Source organism: Dipodomys merriami, unplaced genomic scaffold (genome assembly GCF_024711535.1).
Source record: "Dipodomys merriami isolate MVZ:Mamm:240054 unplaced genomic scaffold, mDipMer1.0.p SCAF_15, whole genome shotgun sequence".
NCBI lineage: Eukaryota > Metazoa > Chordata > Mammalia > Rodentia > Heteromyidae > Dipodomys > Dipodomys merriami.
Genome location: NW_027202826.1, coordinates 1576389 through 1600434, shown reverse-complemented (window position 1 = coordinate 1600434; position 24046 = coordinate 1576389). Strand labels below are relative to the sequence as shown.

Below are 24046 nucleotides of genomic sequence, written 5' to 3'. Positions count from 1 at the left end.
ATGAACTTATTAATCTCCTATTGTCTATTACCAAAAAAACTAACAAGACGTAGCATTGCTACCTCCTGTGCTTCTGAGTCAATTTGCTCCTGAAGTACGTTAGCCTCTCGCTTCCCAGACATCTACCTTTGAGGGCCTGGCCTCTCAGCCACGGAGAGCAAATCCTAGTCAAACTCCAGCATGTCTCCCAAGATAATTCATTCATGCAGCCTTACATTTATTATCTGCCGCTCTTCCTTTTATTCTAGAAATCTTCAAATGCATTGCTGTCTAATGTAATTTAGAGCAATGCCCTCTCTTAGGAGTTTTGTAACAGGAAATGCAGATTAGTAAGAGCAAATGCAGATTTACCGTGCTGTCCCATGCTGCAGGGTAGATAAGAGATCAGGCGGTTGTCCAACAGGCTCTCCAAAGCTCTCCCAGGCCACGCAGCAGAGCGAAGCCCGGGAGCTCTGCCTTCCTTTATTCCTTTGGTCAGTGATGGGTCTTGAACTCTGGGCCTGGGCCTGGGTGTGCCACACCATGCTGTCATGAGCTTCCTGTGTCATCGGTGTGTCACACTGTGCTGTCATGAGCTTCCTGTGTCATCAGTGTGTCACACTGTGCTGTCATGAGCTTCCTGTGTCATCGGTGTGTCACACTGTGCTGCAGTGAGCTTCCTGTGTCATCGGTGTGTCAAACTGTGCTGTCATGAGCTTCCTGTGTCATCAGTGTGTCACACTGTGCTGGAGTGAGCTTCCTGTATCATCGGTGTGTCACACTGTGCTGTCATGAGCTTCCTGTGTCATTGGTGTGTCACACTGTGCTGTCATGAGCTTCCTGTGTCATCAGTGTGTCACACTGTGCTGTCATGAGCTTCCTGTGTCATCGGTGTGTCACACTGTGCTGTCATGAGCTTCCTGTGTCATTGGTGTGTCACACTGTGCTGCAGTGAGCTTCCTGTGTCATTGGTGTGTCACACTGTGCTGTCATGAGCTTCCTGTGTCATGGGTGTGTCACACTGTGCTGTCATGAGCTTCCTGTGTCATCGGTGTGTCACACTGTGCTGTCATGAGCTTCCTGTGTCATCGGTGTGTCACACTGTGCTGCAGTGAGCTTCCTGTGTCATCGGTGTGTCACACTGTGCTGTCATGAGCTTCCTGTATCATCGGTGTGTTACACTGTGCTGTCATGAGCTTCCTGTGTCATCGGTGTGTCACACTGTGCTGCAGTGAGCTTCCTGTGTCATCGGTGTGTCACACTGTGCTGTCATGAGCTTCCTGTGTCATCGGTGTGTCACACTGTGCTGTCATGAGCTTCCTGTGTCATCGGTGTGTCACACTGTGCTGCAGTGAGCTTCCTGTGTCATCGGTGTGTCACACCATGCTGTCATGAGCTTCCTGTGTCATGGGTGTGTCACACTGTGCTGCAGTGAGCTTCCTGTGTCATCGGTGTGTCACACTGTGCTGTCATGAGCTTCCTGTGTCATCGGTGTGTCACACTGTGCTGCAGTGAGCTTCCTGTGTCATCAGTGTGTCACACTGTGCTGTCATGAGCTTCCTGTGTCATTGGTGTGTCACACTGTGCTGGAGTGAGCTTCCTGTATCATCGGTGTGTCACACTGTGCTGCAGTGAGCTTCCTGTGTCATCGGTGTGTCACACCATGCTGTCATGAGCTTCCTGTGTCATCGGTGTGTCACACTGTGCTGTCATGAGCTTCCTGTGTCATCGGTGTGTCACACTGTGCTGCAGTGAGCTTCCTGTGTCATCAGTGTGTCACACTGTGCTGTCATGAGCTTCCTGTGTCATTGGTGTGTCACACTGTGCTGTCATGAGCTTCCTGTGTCATTGGTGTGCCACACCATGCTGTCATGAGCTTCCTGTGTCATCAGTGTGTCACACTGTGCTGTCATGAGCTTCCTGTGTCATCGGCGTGCCACACTGTGCTGGCAGTGAGCTTCCTGTGTCATCGGTGTGTCACACTGTGCTGTCATGAGCTTCCTGTGTCATCGGTGTGTCACACTGTGCTGTCATGAGCTTCCTGTGTCATCGGTGTGTCACACTGTGCTGCAGTGAGCTTCCTGTGTCATCGGTGTGTCACACTGTGCTGTCATGAGCTTCCTGTGTCATTGGTGTGTCACACTGTGCTGTCATGAGCTTCCTGTGTCATTGGTGTGCCACACCATGCTGTCATGAGCTTCCTGTGTCATCAGTGTGTCACACTGTGCTGTCATGAGCTTCCTGTGTCATCGGCGTGCCATACTGTGCTGGCAGTGAGCTTCCTGTGTCATCGGTGTGTCACACTGTGCTGGCAGTGAGGTCGCATCCTCCAGGATTCTGTGCAAAATCTCTGCAACAACATAAGTTGTGAAGCATGCTCGTGTTCAGTTATTCAAGCATGTCTTTCTTCATTAATTTTCAGATAAAAGCCAGTTTCCATTATTCAGAGCATTTAATCTAGTTTTACCTGCTGTATCCTACAATGACAGTGGTGTGTATGCACTCAGGCCCACACCGTTTGAGTTTGAACACCGCTGTGCAAGCTCTTTTCACGTCTCAAACCGTCTTATCTCAACTATCTCCATTTGCACTGTTTTTCTCTGTCCAAAGCTTGCATACATATTTCCTTTTGAAAATGTGATAATATTGAACATATATTGTTTATTTGTGCCAAATTTAATTATTCCAAGGTGTTGTGGCATCGATTATATTGACTTACAGCAATAACTCAGTTCATTGAGCACCTCTGTAAAACACACCCAATGATATCTGTATTTCACGTATTGGACATGAAATAATTAAATATTAATAAAAGAGAAAGAAAATCAATGATATGAACTTTAAATTGACATGTTGGAAAGAGAGCTTTGCCTTGAAACAATGATCAAATGTGTACAGTATTTACATAGAATCTGTCCTACAGCAAAATTGTGTGCTCTGTACGAGCGGACTCAATTTATTCCAAATGACAGCTCTGGAGCAGGGCTCATCCACACCTAGTCCTGTTTGTCAGGTGGACAGCCAAGCCAGGACAGATGAGGTAGGTGGTCGGAGATCACCTGTGCGCTTTGCAGGGGTCTGGAGTCACACCTGCGCGGGCTGGTTAGCGTGTGGACACACGGGGTCTGCCCCTCACACCAACGTGCCAGATAACCGGCAAGTTGATTGAGACCAGAGACAGAGTTAATGAGCACAGCACACACAGCCCCACCACAAGCACAGGCAGGCATGTCTTCCACCGGTCTTCCCGCTCAGATGTTCGCTTCAAGTGACAGTAGAAGGGAGGAAGGGAGGGACTGGCGGCAGGGAGAGCGGCGTTCATAACCAGCATGGTGGCCTCACAGGCCCCTCAGCCCATCAAGAACAGCGGTGGAAGTCTGTAAGGAAAGCGATTCTCAATGGGCTCTGTGTCTCAGTCTCATCCACGCCCAGTCTCAGCACTATTCACTGGGAAGCCAGCTTGGGAGGGGGGATGGCGGTCCTGTGTCAGCACCTGCTTCCCACCCGCCGCCCCTGCCAACCAACCCTGCTCCAACCCCACCCACCCTGCATGCTCCTGCCAACCAACCCTGCTCCAACCCCACCCACCCTGCATGCTCCTGCCAACCAACCCTGCTCCGACCCCACCCACCCCGCCGCCCCTGCCAACCAACCCTGCTCCGTCCCTACCCACCCTGCCGCCCCTGCCAACCAACCCTGCTCCGACCCCACCCACCCTGCCGCCCCTGCCAACCAACCCTGCTCCGACCCCACCCACCCTGCCGCCCCTGCCAACCAACCCTGCTCCAACCCCACCCACCCTGCATGCTCCTGCCAACCAACCCTGCTCCGACCCCACCCACCCTGCCGCCCCTGCCAACCAACCCTGCTCCGTCCCCACCCACCCTGCCGCCCCTGCCAACCAACCCTGCTCCGACCCCACCCACCCTGCATGCTCCTGCCAACCAACCCTGCTCCGACCCCACCCACCCTGCCGCTCCTGCCAACCAACCCTGCTCCGTCCCCACCCACCCTGCCGCCCCTGCCAACCAACCCTGCTCCGACCCCACCCACCCTGCATGCTCCTGCCAACCAACCCTGCTCCGTCCCCACCCACCCTGCCGCCCCTGCCAACCAACCCTGCTCCGACCCCACCCACCCTGCATGCTCCTGCCAACCAACCCTGCTCCGACCCCACCCACCCTGCCGCTCCTGCCAACCAACCCTGCTCCAACCCCACCCACCCTGCCGCCCCTGCCAACCAACCCTGCTCCGACCCCACCCACCCTGCATGCTCCTGCCAACCAACCCTGCTCCGACCCCACCCACCCTGCATGCTCCTGCCAACCAACCCTGCTCCGACCCCACCCACCCTGCCGCCCCTGCCAACCAACCCTGCTCCAACCCCACCCACCCCGCCGCCCCTGCCAACCAACCCTGCTCCGACCCCACCCACCCTGCCGCCCCTGCCAACCAACCCTGCTCCGACCCCACCCACCCTGCATGCTCCTGCCAACCAACCCTGCTCCGTCCCCACCCACCCTGCATGCTCCTGCCAACCAACCCTGCTCCAACCCCACCCACCCCGCCGCCCCTGCCAACCAACCCTGCTCCAACCCCACCCACCCTGCCGCCCCTGCCAACCAACCCTGCTCCAACCCCACCCACCCTGCCGCCCCTGCCAACCAACCCTGCTCCGACCCCACCCACCCTGCCGCCCCTGCCAACCAACCCTGCTCCGTCCCCACCCACCCTGCATGCTCCTGCCAACCAACCCTGCTCCGACCCCACCCACCCTGCATGCTCCTGCCAACCAACCCTGCTCCGTCCCCACCCACCCTGCATGCTCCTGCCAACCAACCCTGCTCCGACCCCACCCACCCTGCCGCCCCTGCCAACCAACCCTGCTCCGTCCCCACCCACCCTGCATGCTCCTGGAGAAGGGTGGGTGGGTCCTCACCAGGCTCTGTTCCTTCCTGAACTACTGGGAGGAGAAATCAGCGCATTAACACCGCTCAGAACTCAGAAAGGGATAAACACACACACACACACACACACACACACACAATCATACACTATTCTGGAATTGAAAACAAAAATAATGTGAAGTGTCGGCTGCAACAGATATTGGATTACATTGTGATGAATTGATAATGAGCAGTTAAGAAACTTTAAAAATCATATTTTTCACACAAGAATGTCATAAAACAGATGCAAGGTGGCACAGTACATCTATCAGCTTAGCACCAATATACCTGCTCCTGTGCTATTTACCACGTGTAAAGAAACAAAACAGCATCCCTAGAAACCCTAAAAATTCAAAACCTGCCCAGATAAAAATTGCTTTTATATTGATGCCACCCCAAGGGAGATGTGTGGAATGGAAACTCATGTTTTGGTGAACCTGACGTTGTTATTTATTGGAATGAACATGAGAAATTGCTCATCAAAGATACATAAAATTTCTTTAAAAGATTGGAATTTAAAACCCATCCCTGGAGCTTGCCTTGTTACGGAGGCAATTTCATAGCCAGAGTTAGAATTCAAGTTCTCATGGATTTTAAATAAGAATTGTTTTCACACTGCTTACACAATAAATAGGAGAACAAAGTATGCTCTTCTACTGATAGTATGACTTAGGAGGACTCATGTTTATCTGATTAATATTATTTTTCTTTTAATGTTCCACCTTATAATGAGTAAATAGAAAGAAAGAACTGTTATTTTTAAAGTAAAAGAGAACTTTTTAAAGAATGGTGACAAAGGTATTTTCATCTTTCTTCAGACATGGAAATGAATCTACTGCAATCCCTATTTATCTTTTCCTTGAATTCTTCAGTTAATGACGTAATAGCATCTTCTACATGTACATGATGTATAAAAGCAGGGCAGAATCACTAATAAATGAGTGTGATTGCCAAGATCAGTTGTCAGCACTAAAGTAAGACACAAATGTGAAGGGTGTCGATGGAGGGTGATTCCAAATGTGCAGGTGTTTCTAGCTTTGGATCATGAAGCTATGAGTTCCCGAGCAGGCAAGCCGCGCCGCACACCGGGTACCGCCAGCAACAGAGCGGGAGGCATGGCTGCCCCGGGCCTTTGGAAAGAGCTCGTTGGAAATGGTCATGAAAATAACAAACATGTTTAAAGTCGCACTAAGCAAATTCAGTGTCAGGGTCAATGTGGATAGAATTGATGACACTCCGATGGGATGAAAGGGATATTTAGATGCCCCACCTTCCCCCTGTCAACGCATTGTATAGGGAGAGCTGAGGGGCTCCGCTCGGGGAGGCTCGGGCAGCAGGAAGGGGAGCCCACCCACGGGTCCCAGAGGGAGGAAGGACAGAGACAGCAGGGAGGTGGAGGGGTGTGAAGACAGGCCGTGTGGACCCTGGGCCTGGGATGAGACACAACTGCACTCAGTGTTCACAAGTCAGGAGAAAGCTCGTGTGAGCGGGCCCCAGCTTTGATGCTCTCCAGCAGGGTGGGGAGACGAGGAGGCCAAGGGGAAACCCGGCTGGATCCCACCCGCAGGCCCGGTGTGGTGCATGCACCTCAACTCCAGCACTTCAGGGAGAAGAGGCCAACCTGGAAAGATGCTTCTCTTTGAGAAGAGAAAACCTTGGTAATACGTGACCTCAGAACTGAGGGCCAGCCTCCTACAGCTGGGAGCCACAGAGCAGCCAGTGCCCTGTCCCCGCCGGGCAGTGTCCCCTGCCCTGTCCCCGCTGGGCCCTGTCCCCTGCCCTGTCCCCTGCCCTGTCCCTGCCCTGTCCCCGCTGGGCCCTGTCCCCTGCCCTGCCCCCGCTGGGCCCTGTCCCCGCTGGGCCCTGTCCCCTGCCCTGTCCCCGCTGGGCCCTGTCCCCTGCCCTGCCCCCGCTGGGCCCTGTCCCCGCTGGGCCCTGTCCCCTGCCCTGTCCCCGCTGGGCCCTGTCCCCTGCCCTGTCCCCTGCCCTGTCCCTGCCCTGTCCCCGCTGGGCCCTGTCCCCTGCCCTGTCCCTGCTGGGCCCTGTCCCCCGCTGGGCCCTGTCCCCTGCCCTGTCCCTGCTGGGCCCTGTCCCCCGCTGGGCCCTGTCCCCTGCCCTGTCCTCCACTGGGCCCTGTCCCCCGCTGGGCCCTGCCCCCGCTGGGCCCTGTCCCCTGCTGGGCCCTGTCCCCGCTGGGCCCTGTCCCCTGCCCTGTCCCCGCTGGGCCCTGTCCCCTGCCCTGTCCTCCACTGGGCCCTGTCCCCTGCCCTGTCCCTGCTGGGCCCTGTCCCCTGCCCTGTCCCCGCTGGGCCCTGTCCCTGCTGGGCCCTGTCCCCTGCCCTGTCCCCGCTGGGCCCTGTCCCCTGCCCTGTCCCTGCTGGGCCCTGTCCCCTGCCCTGTCCCCTGCCCTGTCCCTGCCCTGTCCCCTGCCCTGTCCCCGCTGGGCCCTGTTCCCTGCCCCCGCTGGGCCCTGTTCCCTGCCCTGTCCCCACTGGGCCCTGTCCCTGCTGGGCCCTGTCCCCTGCCCTGTCCCCGCTGGGCCCTGTCCCCTGCCCTGTCCCCGCTGGGCCCTGTCCCCTGCCCTGTCCCCTGCCCTGTCCCCGCTGGGCCCTGTCCCCTGCCCTGTCCCCTGCCCTGTCCCCGCTGGGCCCTGTCCCCTGCCCTGTCCCCTGCCCTGTCCCCGCTGGGCCCTGTCCCCTGCCCTGCCCCCGCTGGGCCCCTGAGACCCAAACCATCTCCCAACCTGGAGTAACACTCCTCCTTACGCCGTTTAATTGTCTCCTTCCCCAAGCTTTAGGAAAGCGGGACGTCCGCAGCGCTGAGCACGTACTGAGTATTCTTTTGGGTAGCCATTTCTAAGTGTCCTGGTACACGTTCTCTCTGTTTCCCACGTGGTTACTCAAGGCATCACTTTGTGAGTCATAAAGCAATGTACCTTCCGGGTGTCGAGAAGTCTCTACACTCTGAAAGCCTCAGCTTCTGTTATAACGTGTGCTAAGGCAAACCTCCGGCCTCTCCCACCGGCGTGTCTTAAACACCGTATTTGTATTCTTCTTTCCATGAGCACAGGGAAGGACCTGTACACTGAAGACGGATGGACTGTAACTCAGGTGCCTTGGGGAAATTAAATATGGTTAATAAAGCATGGAGGCCTGTGATTGTGCACTGTGTGCCGGGCAATCTGCAACACAAATCCGTGTGCCAGTGTCAAGGGAGAGCACACTGCAGATGTCCTCGCGTCACCCGGCACGTGCAGCTGCAGACACGTCCACACGCACAGGCCTGGGCAGTGCAGGGAATCGGAGACCACGCAGAGCCTCGGGCAGCAGGAGCCAGCCATGGTCTCCATGGGCCCCAGGATTGTATCCGTAGAGCAATACAGAGCTGCCATTATTTTACCTAGTGGCCACAGGTAACCTCCACTACTGCATGACAACTCTGCCTGCCCACAGCTGCTCATGCCAATAAAGAAAAAGGTCTCTGAAACAGAAACAGGGTATGCTTGATCCCGTCACTGACGCGTAAGAGCCGAGCAGAAAGGCCCAGGCTCCAAACGCAAGACTGCTGGGAACGTGTATTCTTCTTCTTCACAAGGACCCTAAGAGAGACATTGTATCAATGCTTAAACTGAAAATATGACTCGGGAACCAAAACGGAAAATAGATATTGCATTTGTCCTTACAGTGAAAATACAGTTGTGGAATAAAAACCTTTTAACAATTTTAATGTTCATCGGGGCATATAAGTTTATTTTGTTTGTCTTTAGTTTCTCTAAACACAATGGAAATCATTTAGCTTACTTAAAATTGCCGAAGGAAAAATAGAAAAGAGCTAGATTTCTGCTTTTTTTTCATAGATTATCCTTTTTGAAGTATTAGTCTATGTAACAATGTGTATATTATAGTTAAGTCCCCAAACCTGCAAAATACCCAACTATTTATAATTTTTTAAAAGTGTATCTTTAGTTTACATTTACACTATGATTTCTCAGGAAACAAAGACCCACTGTGAATGATTGTGTGTGTGTGTGTGTGTGTGTTATCCAATGTTTTCATATCTTGTTTTGCCTTTGTTTTTAATGTAATATGTAATTTTTTGTTTCTTTTGATGTTCTTCCCCCTATGGTTTATCCCTGTTGTCACTGTATTTGATTTTGGTACCCTGCTTCTTGTATATACATCTGTCTGATTTGGAGAGGGGAAGGGGCATAATAAAATGCTGAAACGAGAACACAGAATGACCCCTTGCAACACAAGACACTATGTTGGAAATGAACTTTTCAACTTTGGGGTGGGAGAAGGAGGGAGGGAGGTGGGGAGGGAAGGGATGGTGAGAAAACAACAAGGGAGGGGGTAACAATGCTTGACAAGAAATGTTCTCATATATAAAGTAATATTTTTAAAAAAGGTGGAAATTATGTAGATCTCTCTCATTTTAATATGCAGCAAAGTAAAACATTATTTGATTGATAAATAATGAAAACATAATGTAATTTTTTGTTAAATAATTGATAAATTTAACATATATTGAATATGCAGATACTAATGCTAATTCTCAACATGTTAATATATAATCATTTTGAAAATTATGATTAAAGAATATGAGGAAATTACAATTTCATCTCCAAAGTTTAATTGTTTAATGTAACCTAATAAATATTTGCACTGTTATAGTTACAAGATTTGTATCATTAATTCCTATATAATGACTCATAAAGTTATCAATAAAAAGATTAACAGTATGAATAGAATACAAACAGCCTGAGAAGGAGAGAGAAAGTCTATCAATTTGCTCAATGTTTGTGCTCATCAGAATAGAGGACATCTGTCCACATTTCAATTCTTGTTTAACTTGATATTTCTTTGTATCATTAGAAAGTTGCTGCTAAATTGACAATAGAAACATTAATAGTTTAATATATACAAAAGTTTATATCAGTACATTATACTACCATAATACTGTGAATATATTAGAAAATATTAATATACTTACCAATGTCTATTATTGGTATATTAGATACTAATGATCACATATTTATATATCAGTGCTATCTTATAGTAATATATGTTATATATGGTACCCATTTTACATTACTGTATATTAGAACCATTGCATTTAGTATGTTAGTACCCTTTATTTTACATAATAAGAGGTATTATTGGTATATTGATTTTCAAACTGGAATATGAATAAGCACATGTACATGTGTGCTCACTTAATACCATTACACACACATCCGTGCACTAGCTATGTGGTCTCTGTCCACTTCCATGTACTGAGCTCGAAGGTCAGGTGTCCTCAGCTCCGAGACCTCCTCCTTCAATGTGGCCAGGACCAGCCCACCCAGCCTCCACGTGGCTCACCAAGGCTGCGGAGGCTGCGAAGTCACAGCCACGGTCCCCGGTCGAGCTGTGTGCGCTCTCCAAGCATGAACGTGGTTCTTCAGCTCTCTGACTAGGGTGGAAGAAAGGGAAGGTTTCATTTCAACCCCAGAGCGGTGGGAGGTAAGTCAACAAAAAACCAGTATTTGCACCATTTTAATTGTGTCTCTTACTCTAAATACAGTCGTGCCTGTTATAGTTTATATCTATTACTGTTATAAATTAGGCTGTTAGTGTATGAGACACAAATGTATGTTGTTTAGTTTTACCTATCTACCAACTGCCCTTCTTGTCTGACAGAACTTGTGAGTTCCGGGCCAGGGTTGAATTCATCTGTGAGGGTCAGATCTCTGTGCAGGACCAGGTTCTGCTGTGTGAGAGCTAGTAGAACGGTGCACTTCACTGTGGCAGACTCAGCGCTAAAATTACCTCAGCCACATGGGCACGTTTTACCCTACACGATAGCTACTGTTTTGGCGAGTTGTTAATGACGCTGTCTTTTGATAGATTAAGTATAAGAAGTACTTTTGGGTCCATAATGGACAGAGGGCTTTGTTATGTAGAAGGCACTGCAATGGAAACAAAATAAATCACAAAATATAGAACCCTAGCACCTGTTTAAAACACGATCTTGCCAGCTGGGAAGGTGGCTCAGTAGTAGAGCGCTTGCCTTGCATGCCTGAGGCCCTGGGTTCGATTCCTCAGCACCACATAAGCAAAAAAGAAAAAATCCAGAAGTGGCGCTGTGGCTCAAGTGGTAGAGCACTAGCCTTGAGCCGAAGAGCTGAGGGACAGCGCCCAGACCCAGAGTTCAAGCCCCACGACCGCCGAAAAAAAAAAAAAGATCTTGCATTAAGCATTGTTGTATTTTTCTCAAAAACTAAGGTTCTAAAAAGCCACGTATTAATCTATCAATGTTTTGATCTCTGTAGAAGTGTTGGAGCTAACTAAAAACACCTGTGTGGCAGTTGTAGCACATGCGTTCAGTTTCGTTTTACTCAGGTAACTCAGTGCAACTTAGGAGGGGGGAAAAGATCACATGGATAAATTAGAAAACCCATTAAGAACACCTACGTGTTTTCTAATGGGGAAAAACAAGCAATTACTTTGCAAACAAGAGTTTGCTCGGGTTTTTCAGTCAGTGTGTACATAACGCTTCTTGTGATTAAAAATGTTCAAATTTATCCTTGTAATAAACTGTCCTCACATCGAATCCTAAACCCCAAAGGCCCAGGACTCTTGGAAGAAAGAGAACCCCAGGGTCAGTAGTCTGGAACGTGAGAATCCTGCCATGCCCAGCCAGCTCCGACGTTATTCCTGAGAGCTGTCAGTCAAGCCCGGAGGTGAGGCTTCGAGAAGGCTCTGTCCTCTCTACACCCCACAGCCCAGCCCCTGCCCAGAAGACAAACAGGGCCTGCACACATCACCATTTCACTGTTTTCCACAGAATTCAAGCATTTGAAAACATAGCTCAAACCTGGGCTAGAAATTGACTTCGAGCCAGAATAATTTAATGAATAATGATGTGAGTGCACCTTTCAACTGGAAATTCTGCGGACAAACTAATGGGAAAGAATTTGCTTAAAGGAGTAAAACATCAGAAAGCGTTACGTTTTCTTGTGATTATTTTAGCTATCATAATGTCATCATAGACTTAAGTCTAAATATTACATACAAGTAAGGGAATCACACTCAAAATGAAATTAGGATGGTTTAATTTGAACGTTAAGATGCACAATTTTATACGTACTCTGCCACAAAACTAACAGAAGCTTCTTTCTAGTACTATTGGGTTTATCTGTCATATATACATGTATATGTATGTATATATACATACAGTCTATAAGTAGTTGTACCAAATAATTGCCATTCGACAAAGCAATTTGTGAGTACAACACATCTTGGTTAATGTCACCTCTTTTATCATTTTCCCTCATCCCTCCCCTACCCACCCCTTCTCTCCATTTTCTTAATTTTGTAGTGCATGTTGGATCGTATGACTGCATTCTCCTTTTCTACTTTGTTTCATGTTGCAACTGTGCTAGGTGAGCAAGACTGACTTATAAGTGGAGATTTTCTTCTTTCCCGATGACCTCATGGTATAAATGGAAATAAGAAAGCACAGTGTATTTTCATCTCTTCTGAACTCTGGTTACCTGGCTTATGTCAGACATAAATGTACATCACGTTGATCACCACTGATGGCTGAGAAACCGGGAGTTAAGATGGTGTTCTTTTCCAAATACCACACTACGAATTTGTGTTGAATATGTTAAAGTCTTTCTTTTTATACATGGTAGATCAATTCAGCAGATTTTTGTTCTGTTTTGTTTTCTGCAGGTCCGAGTGACCTTGGGAAGACGTGGACTTTGCAGAGCTCAATCTTCCAAGCTGGGTAGCAAACTGCGGGCTTGCTGAGCCGCAGGGGCCACAGCTCGGGGCAGAGGGAGGCCTGTGAGTGACCCAACCGCTTGGAGAACCGACGTTAACTGTTCCAGCCGCCAGGAAAAATCAAGCAGGGTGAAAACCTCCTCTCCGTCTTGGCCTCCTGGGATGGCAGCTCCACCTCGGTTCCGTCAGAGCCAGAGACGGGGAGCGGCCCCGCTGCCCGCAGGCCGGCACGTCTGTGCATGGACGGAGGAGCCGCAGGGCCTTTCCTGGCCCCGCTGCTCTCAACGTCTCCTCCCTCCTCATCTCAGAGGAAAGAAAAACTGAACAAAGTGAGATGCAGCCATGCCGTGCCTGTCTACCCCACAGCGGACGTTCCCACTGCGAGTTCTTTAGGCCTCACAAACGCATGAATGAAACTCAAGGCTAATGACAAATTGGTGAGCCTTCTCCAGGTGTCACCAATGCGGCCTGAGCTCAGTGGGAAAAGGACACACACAGGGAGATCCAAGGGAAGACATCATTTTGTTTTTTCTCAGTGTCTGAAGCCCACTTGCCAGAACCTGTGTGAGTCAGGTGTGTGTGACCTGTGTAGGTGAGGTGTGTGTGACCTGTGTGTGACCTGTGTGGGTGACCTGTGTGGGTGAGGTGTGTGTGACCTGTGTGGGTGAGGTGTGTGTGACCTGTGTGTGTGACCTGTGTGGGTGAGGTGTGTGTGACCTGTGTGTGTGAGGTGATTGTGGCCTGTGTGTGTGAGGTGTGTGTGACCTGTGTGGGTGAGGTGTGTGTGACCTGTGTGGGTGACCTGTGTGGGTGAGGTGTGTGTGACCTGTGTGTGACCTGTGTGTGTGACCTGTGTGGGTGACCTGTGTGAGTGAGGTGTGTGTGACCTGTGTGTGTGAGGTGATTGTGGCCTGTGTGTGTGAGGTGTGTGTGACCTGTGCGGGAGAAGTGTGTGTGACCTGTGTGTGTGAGGTGATTGTGGCCTGTGTGTGTGAGGTGTGTGTGACCTGTGCGGGTGAAGTGTGTGTGACCTGTGTGGGTGAGGTGATTGTGGCCTGTGTGTGTGAGGTGTGTGTGACCTGTGCGGGTGAAGTGTGTGTGACCTGTGTGGGTGAGGTGTGTATGACCTGTGTGTGACCTGTGTGTGTGAGGTGTGTATGACCTGTGTGTGACCTGTGTGTGTGAGGTGTGTGTGTGACCTGTGTGTGTGAGGTATGTGTGTAACCTGTGTGTGTGAGGTGTGTGTGTGACCTGTCATGAGCCTCTCCCTTCCTTCTGCTGAGCACAGAGGTCCGCCAGTCCTGCCTGTACTCTTCCTTCCTGTGTCCTTAAGCATGGAATTTTGCCACAAATAACTGACACAGAAGCTAGAGAGAAGGTTGCTCTGGGCTGAGGGTTTTTAGATTTCAATCCATCATCAGTCAATCCCACAGCTTGGAAGCTTATGATGTTATATCCTAAGTATTTGTCTATTTTATTGGAGCTCCTAATTAAGGGTTTATACCCTCACCTTAACTTAGGGATAGAATTTAGAAGCTTGTGCATTCTGATTGGAGCTGTTCTTAAAAGAATTCATGTGAAATGTTTATGATCAAGTACGCATTTAAATATCAGCTTTAGCATAAATGTTGCTAATAATGCTCGCATGTTAGATATTGTCTGTCTGTTCAATCGAGGAAGAGGAGCTGATTATGTTACTGCTGAATTGAAAGAGAATAGGTAGATGGATAGATACAGGATTGATACATAAATACCCAGGGAAGTGTGTTGATGCATCAAGGGAAAGCAGGAGTTGGCTCTGTTGTGGGAGATGTTTAAGCAAGCCGGTCATGTTTCCCATTACCTTGGCATAACCAGTTTCACAGACTTGATCACCGCCAGGTGCCAGGTCAATGAGTGGAGATAGAGATAGATTTTTTAAGTGACAGAGAGCCGCTCACCGAGAGGTTCCCCCATGTCTGAATGGTGAAGGTTATTATACCGTTAAGTAATTACTAGTCATGAGTGATTTCACTCAGAGATCTGCCTAGTCTATGAGGCACAATGTGGTTCATACTAATCAAACCTGTGGCTTGTTAACAACACATGTCCCCTGACGACACACAGGTATCTGGTGAGAGGAGCATCTCAGTTCTAGGCAGATGCCACACCTTAGTTTTATTCTTTGTACACATGGTTTGTGTCAAAATACCAAACTCAGGCCATCCCAGAGTCCAAGATGGGAGCCTTAGATTGTGCACATAGAAAATCTTCTAGAAACAGCTACTGATCCAAAACCACCCAACTACTGTCATCAGACTCAGAATTTCAGCCCAATTTATAAAATAAGTTAAAATGATATTTCGGTGTGCTAAGCATCCTTCCTGATAAAATACTTAGCATAGTTCCTCTATGAATTTGAAGAATTAATGTCATGAGAAAATTTGACTCATTTTGCAAGTTTTGTAGCATTTCTACTTCATGGCACTACCGTATCATGGAACCGAACCAAAGCCAGGGCAGGGTGTCTTTCTCATCTTTTAACCAAAATGTGTGTTCACTACCCAGATATATAAATTGTAGAACGTGTGAACACTACTCTAAAAAGCTTTTAGGTATGTTTGAATATCATAACTTATTGAGTTAATTGAGTCAATATAGTAGTATTTTGAATGATTTTGGTTGAATTTCATTGAAAAGCTAGGCAAATTTTTCAGCTTCTACATTTTTTGCCGAGATAACAACTATTTAAAAACCCTTAGTTTTTTTTAAATTTTTAATAAGTTTTATATTGTGAAAATACAGTACAGGGGGATTACAATTACATGAGCAAGGTAATAAATGCATTTCTTATCAAGCTTTGTTGCCTCCTCCTTTATTTTTCCCCTACCACCCTTAGTTTTTTTAAATGAGTGAGACATAAACCAGTTGTGAACAAGGTATACACATGAAACTTTCCACACTTCTAGAATTATTCATCTTGGAGAAGAAATTAGGTAAGTAGTGTGAACAAAATAATACAAGAGTGGGCTGGGAATGTGGCTTAGTGGTAGAGTGCTTGCCTAGCATGCATGAAGTACAGGGTTTGATTCCTCAGTACCACATAAACAGAAAAAGCCAGAAGTGGTGCTGTGGCTTAAGTGGCAGAGCACTAGCCTTCAGTAAAAGAAGCTCAGGGACAGTGCCCAGGCTCTGAGTTCAAGCCCCAGGATTGGCAAAAGTCAATAAATAAATAAATAAATAAATAATACAGGAATGGTCCAGCTTTGGGGAAATCTGCCAAGTATAACACGGAGTACAATTTCATTTATAAAGTTCTGGGTTCTGGTTCCTGCTAGCAGGTGACAATTTTCAGTGACATGCTCAATGCAGAAGAACTAGCCATCCTCTAAGTGTCTATCTCCTTATTTCTGAAGCACACCATGAAGACATTCTTTGGTGTCAGAAAACTCTAAGAAATAACAAAGTCAATCTTAGCTCTTGTTGTGAAACTTGTATCTTTGAACATGATTTTCAGAGGTTAGAACATATTAAAGAAAGGAAACGTTTCATGGGATTAAAGCATCTTACTGACCAAGCGGGAAACCCCGAAGTCTGATTCCTTTTTTTGTCTAAGTTTCTAGAGATGCAGGACCACAGGACAGTAAATGGGTGCGATCATTTAAAATGTGGTTTTGACCCTGTAAACCTGATTATAAAAATAAATCAGATTACAGCAATAGGGTAAGTCGAATTTACAATGTACTATTGTCATAAATTGGACATTTTCCAAAGAACATTTTCCTTCTTGCAGATAAACCCACAGAAGTGTTCTAAAAATTAAAGACACTATGGCTAGAAGTGATATGAACAACATTGCAAATAAAACGTGACTATCTTGCCCATGTAATTGTAACCCCTCTGTACAGTATTTTCACAATAAAAATAAAAAACGTGTGACTTGGCCCTGTGTTATCCCCAATTAACATGTAGAAAACTAGATGTAGAACTCGATGACAGAGTGCTGACTTTGAGCAAAAAATCTAAGGGATAGTGTCCAGGCCCTGAGTTCAAGCCAAAACCAAATATATACTATGGGAATAAAAACATCTAATAAATCCTGCTATTGTCTAGCTTGATAAACATGATGACAAACATTTTCCATTTCAGGAAATTGGTATTTGCTAAAGGAAAATATATTTCTTACATTTGTGCCCACTAGATGGATTTTTTGTATTGTGTAAAAGAAGAAATATTAAATTTAATAGCAGTTTTTTAAAGCAAAAATTTGGGGAAATGTCTTGTATATTTTAAAAACCATTGTAACACAAACTGAAGCTGACTCCAGAGTCTTTACTAATAATGCAAATAGGCCTTTACAATCCTGAAAGCTACTACAACCCCCAAGTTTAGTGGAAAAACTTAAGAATGAATTTTGAGGTGATAAACTGAAAGCATTAGCAGGAATAATTTTTATTATAGAAAGATGTCTTTCCCAAGAATAAAAATTCATCTTTTCTATTAATTTGGCAAATAATTTTCTCTTCAATTTAATGATGAGTTTAGTAGCCTAGCAAGTCCTCTCTCATGTGAAGAACTGCTCAGACAGTGGCTCTAGCAGCCTACCTTGCTTATTGTATTATGAAGGAGATTTGGTGATGCTGGGCTGTCTACTATAAATTCTTTTACTAGCAAGAACAAATGAGTCTCTCACAGTAAAGTGCTTTGAGTATGTTTTTACATATATACATATATATGTGTATATGGCCTAGAATATATTATGTCAATCACGTCTCAATAATTATCTTCCCTACTTTTCACATTTTAAAACACTTACGGAAGCACCAGTCAGAATTTTAAAATATTGCAGTAAATAAAAGCACTTTAAGCACATTAACGTTAACTTTGTATACGCTTGAAAGTTTCAGATGTTTTATGTTAGAGAAAGAACCTTTTGTCAGACACATAAATGCTGTTTCTGGCTTTTAAGGCTTCTATAAATAATTCCAGTCCTTTTACTTTATAATCTATTAGCAAAAGAAAAATCATGCAAATGTCCCCGTGACAGAAATGTACTCTCCAAACAGGGGACTCAGATTTATTCTATTTATGGCAACGCTTCTTTTTCCCCTTCCCAATACTCGAAAAATAGGTTTTCAAAATCATTATGCTTAATCTTGTTTTTCTGTCACCCAGAATAGTAGTGTACATATTCTTCGGTACTTAAGATAAGATGTTAACATTGATAGTCGAGAAAACAAACACAGGTGTGTTCCTGCCTGGAGGAGGAGTCGTTCCTCACAGTTCCCGCTCTGTGGAGAGCGGTGGGCCTCGGTGGCTTCGTGGAGGACCTCGGACAGAATGGAGCTCCGGGGCGGGCTGGGTCTCATGCCAGCCCTGCCTTGCTGTAACTCCCTCACCACTGCACACCGGCCTTCCCCTTCCTACCCGAATTCTGCTCACACAGGAGAAGCTACGTGGGTTTGTTGTATCACCTGGTGGCCATGTGATAAGGCATTCCTTGGCTACGTGTGAGTGGACCCCGGTCGTCCCTGATGGGTGTTTCCTGGGTGGACAGGGAGGAGGAAGAGGAGGAGGAGGAGGAGGAGGAGGAGGAGGGGAGGAGGAGGAGGAGGAGGAGGAGGAGGAGGAGGAGGAGGAGGAGGAGGAGGAGGAGGAGGAGGAGGAGGAGGAGGAGGAGGAGGAGGAGGAGGAGGAGGAGGAGGAGGAGGAGGAGGAGGAGGAGGTCACAGGGTGCATCTTCCACCCCAGCTGATCCGACCTCCCCCTTGGAGCTCCTCACCAGCCGTCCGTGTGAGCCTCAAGACTGGAATAGTCTTCTATTTCAAGTGAGAATAGTGACACGAAGACTACGTTTTGAGAGATTATTAAGAATCCGCATAAGAGAGAATTGAGGAAGTCTCTCTTTAGGAATGTATCATCACAAAAATAACTCACTCGCTACCATGCCCCCGACGGAAAACCTTCTTAACCCTAGTGGCTTTATCTTTATAACCTCCCTTACCTCTCCTGTCTCTTTAATTACAGATATATTTAGTATTTTAAGCCTCAAACTTCTAAATTAAAAAGTTGTAATGCGGCTATTACTCTGAGTCTATTTTCCTTTTTCTATGATTTCTCCTTTAACCAGAGTGCATGTCATAATCTCCTTCTACCTGATTTTTTAAAATAAATAACATAATTTTTCTTCCAAAGCTATTCTTTCATTTTCTCAGGAGACAAACAAACATGAGAATGTGTTAATTTCTACTTAAAGCACCCGTAACTTGTATCAGCATCTGCAAAGCCCAGCCTCGCTTCCTTCACGCTCCACAGGGCCTGGGCCCGCAGTGCTCAGCAGGGCCCTGGGAACCCCAGCGTCACCTGCCCGCGTACCACCCACTCTCCTGGTCAGAAAGCTTTCTTCTTCTTTATACCTGTGCTTCCCTTCTCATCCTTTTTTCAAAAGCAAAATAAATATTCCGTCTCTTCTAAGAAAAAAGTGGTTCGAGCTATGGACAGAGATGATTAGCTGTATTTTGAACCTAAGATAACTGTTTGAAAATAAGATGAATCTATAACAACTGTTGTGTTCATATACAAGTCTAGTCTTAGTCCTACTTCACAGAGACATACTATATGCACAGTCTAGTTTAGTTCACATCCATATTACAGTCTTTGAGTAAATTCAGGTTTGGCTTATTGGATTATTTAGAAAGTAGATAATTCCCAGGGCACACTTTGCTACTCTGCACACAGAGACAGAGAAGCCTTATTTTATTCATGACTAAATCTAGTCGCGGCTCATCTGAAGTTTGTGATCACGCAGTTGCAGATGCTATAAGGAGGAAGGATACACTGAATAATTGGAAAACCAGCACTTGATCTCAACCCGAGTTAGTTCTCCCAATTCTGTTGTGACTATTTCAAATATAAGTTGACACATGAAGTTTCATCCTCTTGAAACACCCAGTTTACCTATGCATATTCAAACTATACCTAACAAGATGATACAGTCTGACACAAGCAGCTGAGCTGCAGCAAAAACAACGCAGCTTGAAACTACATACAATTGCTCAAATATTTTGCAATATTGGAATTCGGGTCCTAAGTACAGCAGGACCCCTTCTTTGCATGGTGTTAGATGCTATTTAACAGTTCTGTTGATAGAATGTGAATTCATTCAAGAACTTTTCACTATTTTTCATTCTACATTTTGTTTAGTGTGAAGAACTCTATGCTGTTCAGTAAGAAGTAATCAGTATCAATGGTAAGAACTATAATAATTGAATCTTCCTGACTTTTGACATTATTAACCTAAGATTGCTTCACGATGTCTATTGTTGTAATCAATCAAGCACATGGACATATTTTAAAGGGTCTTTTAAGGATCTGTTTTTACAGAATGGCATGTCTGTGTTTGCATTATAGAGAAGAAGTCCTGCCCGGTGGGAGCCTGCATATCAGCAGGAGGATTCTGTGAGCACAGAAACTTGAGCTGGTTGTTAGAATGAAAATAAGTGAAGAACTGTAAAGGAAGAGTCGTATTGGCAAAAGGGATGTGGGCCGGTACAATGCATGATGCAAAAATTTAAACTCCAAGCACACTAACTAAAGTAAAATAGGAACAAACAACTCACAGGGAACTATACTAGTTGAAATGTTTCCATTTAATTAGATTTTTGACATGACGTAACTGCAGTCAGACTGTATTGGGTATACTGAAGTACAGAAAAGTGTAGGTACGTGTGTGTGTTAAAATATGGCATGTGCTCTCTGAGAATGACTTTTGTAAATGATGATATAATTTTTAGTTTCCATAAATAGGCATATTTGATTAAATTGACAGCAAAAATATAAACCGGCTGCCCTATTTTCTAACAAAGAGCAATGTTGTTTCTCACTAAAGTGTCCTCGGCCAGAATTACCATTACAACGGAAGCGCCTGATTATATTCCGTGTTGGGAAATAAGTCTGCCTGAACACTGGACGTGAAATAGTTTTGACTTTCTCAAGCCTGAAATTTGATGTATATACTACGTCTGTTCATGTTCTAGCCAAATTAACTTTTAGGTTGTTCTTTTTTAAAAAAACATCTCTAAAGCCATCTAACAGTTTTCTCCTTAGTGCATCTTATCATGAAGTATAGAGGACAGGACTTAAATTGTACCCCTCTTTAGAGGTAATTATAGAGTTCTGAGGGAACTTTCCTTCTCTCAGCAATAGAGCCGAGGCTGCTCCGAGGGCTTCTCATGAGAGTCGGTGCGCACCGCACCGGCCTAGAAAGGGTTCAGGAAGATCAGTGGACCTGCAGGCCCTTCTTCATTCTCTACTTACCTCCTTCGCAGAGCAAAGACACCTGGTGGAGAAACACCCAGAAGTGGTGCTTCCTCCGGCAATATCATTTGAAAAGCAGAGAAGGAAACATTTTAACTTGCTATGTGCAAAATATGCAGAGGATCACCATTTATGAAAGGTGCGCTCGATCTCTATGGAAAATAGGCCGCCGAAGACTAATGACAGGAATCGGAATTAAAGAATGTGAGTCTACAACCATTAAAGAGATGATAAATCTCCACAAAAATGTTAGAGATAATGATGCATGTGTACACACACACACACACACACACACACACACACACACACACATTTTTCTTTGGATGCTAGAACCTGGAGAATCTCTAAAATGCCTCCTTTATAGAGTAACAACTATTTTTTCTGAGAACCCAGGAAAAAAGAAGGATGGAGAGGCGAAGAAAGCTGGAATCCATGACCAGGCCCTGGGCACAGGTCCCCCGCAGGTCTGACTCCCTCAGACGGGGCGGAGCTGCGTGGGGTTGAGAAACGGAGGCCAGGTGTGCAGAGCGGGGTGGACCCTTACACACCTGCAGCCCAGCCCTCACACACCTGCAGCCCAGCCCTCACACACCTGCAGCCCAGCCCTCACACACCTGCAGCCCAGCCCTCACACACCTGCAGCCCAGCCCTGGCACGCCTGCAGCCCAGCCCTCACACACCTGCAGTCCAGCCCTGGCACACCTGCAGCCCAGCCCTGGCACACCTGCAGCCCAGCCCTCACACACCTGCAGCCCAGCCCTGGCACGCCTGCAGCCCAGCCCTCACACACCTGCAGCCCAGCCCTCACACACCTGCAGCCCAGCCCTGGCACACCTGCAGCCCAGCCCTCACACACCTGCAGCCTGGCCCTCACACACCTGCAGCCCAGCCCTCACACACCTGCAGCCCAGCCCTCACACACCTGCAGCCCAGCCCTCACACACCAGGCCCTTCTGACAGGCAGAACCGAGCTCTTCAGCACTCATGATCTCAAAGAGGATCCATTTTTGTATAATTGAACAAATGTTGCGGGCCAGAGTGACAGAAGAGTTAACAGTTCACTCTAACACTTTCATCCAATGACAAATAAAACCCAATTCGAGTCTTTCCATTATTAATAGGCTAGAATTCCTTTCGAAATTTTATCATGCCGTGTGTTAACTGTGGTTAAATAAATTTAATTTCCTAAGAGATCAAATTACAGCTACGTGCGTGCAGTATTTGAATACTTCCATTATTATTTCTAATTTCATACCCACTGAATTCAATTAATGGTTTACTTTTATTAATTTTATTTTCTAAAAGACACAGTGGAAAGTCTTTATTAAATCTCACACTCAGGCAGGACAGATGGCTGGGGACATCTGTCTTCCTAACTTACTGGTGCAAATTTACAAAGGAGAAAGTTACACCTGAACTTTCAAATATTTGCTCTTACTCTTCAGAGGTCTTAAATTGAGGCACTATGAACAGATCCTAATTAAATATAAGACATAGCTGTAAGTAACATCCCTACAGGCATTCCGCCAAAACTATCAAATGTGTTTGAGAAAGTTTTAACGTGAGTATCATAAGTCAAATGCTGAAGCCATCCACTCCGTTTGAGTACCTGTGCACTGGCTGCACTCCGAGTTCATGGATTCATTCATCTAGCAGAGGTCACACAAGCATTCGTCCATGCAGAGGTTGTGTGTATATTTGTTCATGCAGAGGTTATGTATATCTGTTCACACAGAGGTCACACGTGCACTCATTCTAATAGTGTTCATTCAGCCGCTTTGAAAAGCTACTGAAGGTTAAACTAATTTTATTCCTTTCTGACAGACAATTCTTCTTTAATTCTTAATACTTCAGAATATTCTGGAAGAAAGTAGTAACTAACTGCAAGCCAACATAAATGACTTGGAAGTTCCTGCCAATTGTGTGCAAGTTCATCGTTATAAGACTGAGTCACAGCACATTCTGCACACACAGGTTATCGGATTTATACATAGGCATGCTTGCACACTTTCCTTAAATAACAATTACAATAAAATAACCCTACTTAATAAAACAGCGAGAAGAAATGAAAGTAGTCCTTGCTCTGATTAAACTTATATTTGATGGGCTTATTTTTATTTTTATTTTTTGTCAGTCATGGGGCTTGAGCTCTGGGCCTGGGTGCTGTCCCCTAGATCTTCAGCTCAAGTAGAGAGCTCTATAACTTGAACCACAGTGCCACTTCTGGTTTTCTGAGTGGTTTATTGGAGATAGGACTTTCCTGCCTGGGCTGGCTTTGAACCACGATCCTCAGATCTAAGCCTCCTGAATAGCTAAGAATACAGGCGTGAGCCACCAGTGCCAGACTTATTTTATGTTTTTTTTTAAAAGCACTAGGTAAGATTTCCCAAATCCAAAGGAAGGATAAAAAATAAGATGAGCTTTGATTGAATAAATAGAAACATTTCAGCTCCACTGCTCGAGCAGAGATGTTGGAAAACATTTATATCACCTGATCGTGTTATTTCCACATGATTCATGCCTGCCATCTCCAATCGTATTTATTTTATTACACTCTTCATATGTGATGCATGCCTACCACAAACAGTGACACAAATTGTTTCACTGTGCTTCTTTCCCTCTGAACATATTTACCGTCCACAATATCCACATTATGGATTGTCTTTACATGTTATTCATCAGAAAATGAAGGCAGTGAGCTTGTTTACCTCACCCAGTCTCTGACTGGCAGCATTGGCTCACAAAAGTGCCATGAATGTAAACACATGGCAGTTATTTCTAAGATGTGAGAAGAAGTAAAAAATATATGAGAGGAAATTAAACCATGTCTTCTAGATACATATAAATAAACAACTATGGAATACTGTCAAATAATAAATAAATAATATGCAAAACTGCAGGATTCATGAAGCATGAGTCAGTTTAAATGAATGTGAAATTCCAGAAAGGATAGAGCGAATCTCAGAGGAAGAATGCTGCCTAATAGGTATGATTCCCTGAGCTCAAGATCAACATTATAGAAATAAGGAAGCAGCGGAGGAGAAACAGGAGAGA

General features: G+C 46.1%; 1 protein-coding gene across 1 annotated transcript; it reads left to right on the top strand.

Moving 5' to 3' along the window:
- Positions 1–3451: 3451 nt before the first annotated feature.
- On the top strand, positions 3452–6173 carry LOC138827045 (proteoglycan 4-like). Its single transcript, XM_070022569.1, has 2 exons — positions 3452–4906; positions 5994–6173. The coding sequence occupies exons 1-2, from the start codon at positions 3452–3454 to the stop codon at positions 6171–6173; spliced, it is 1635 nt and encodes a 544-aa protein (XP_069878670.1).
- The last annotated feature ends 17873 nt before the right edge of the window (positions 6174–24046 follow it).

Bases quoted from the DNA above. Each gene is read 5' to 3' on its own strand.
- LOC138827045 (XM_070022569.1), top strand. From the start codon at position 3,452: ATGGCGGTCCTGTGTCAGCACCTGCTTCCCACCCGCCGCCCCTGCCAA. The intron at 4,907-5,993 runs GTGGGTCCTCAC...GTTCCCGAGCAG, and splicing joins ATGCTCCTGGAGAAGGGTGG to GCAAGCCGCGCCGCACACCG.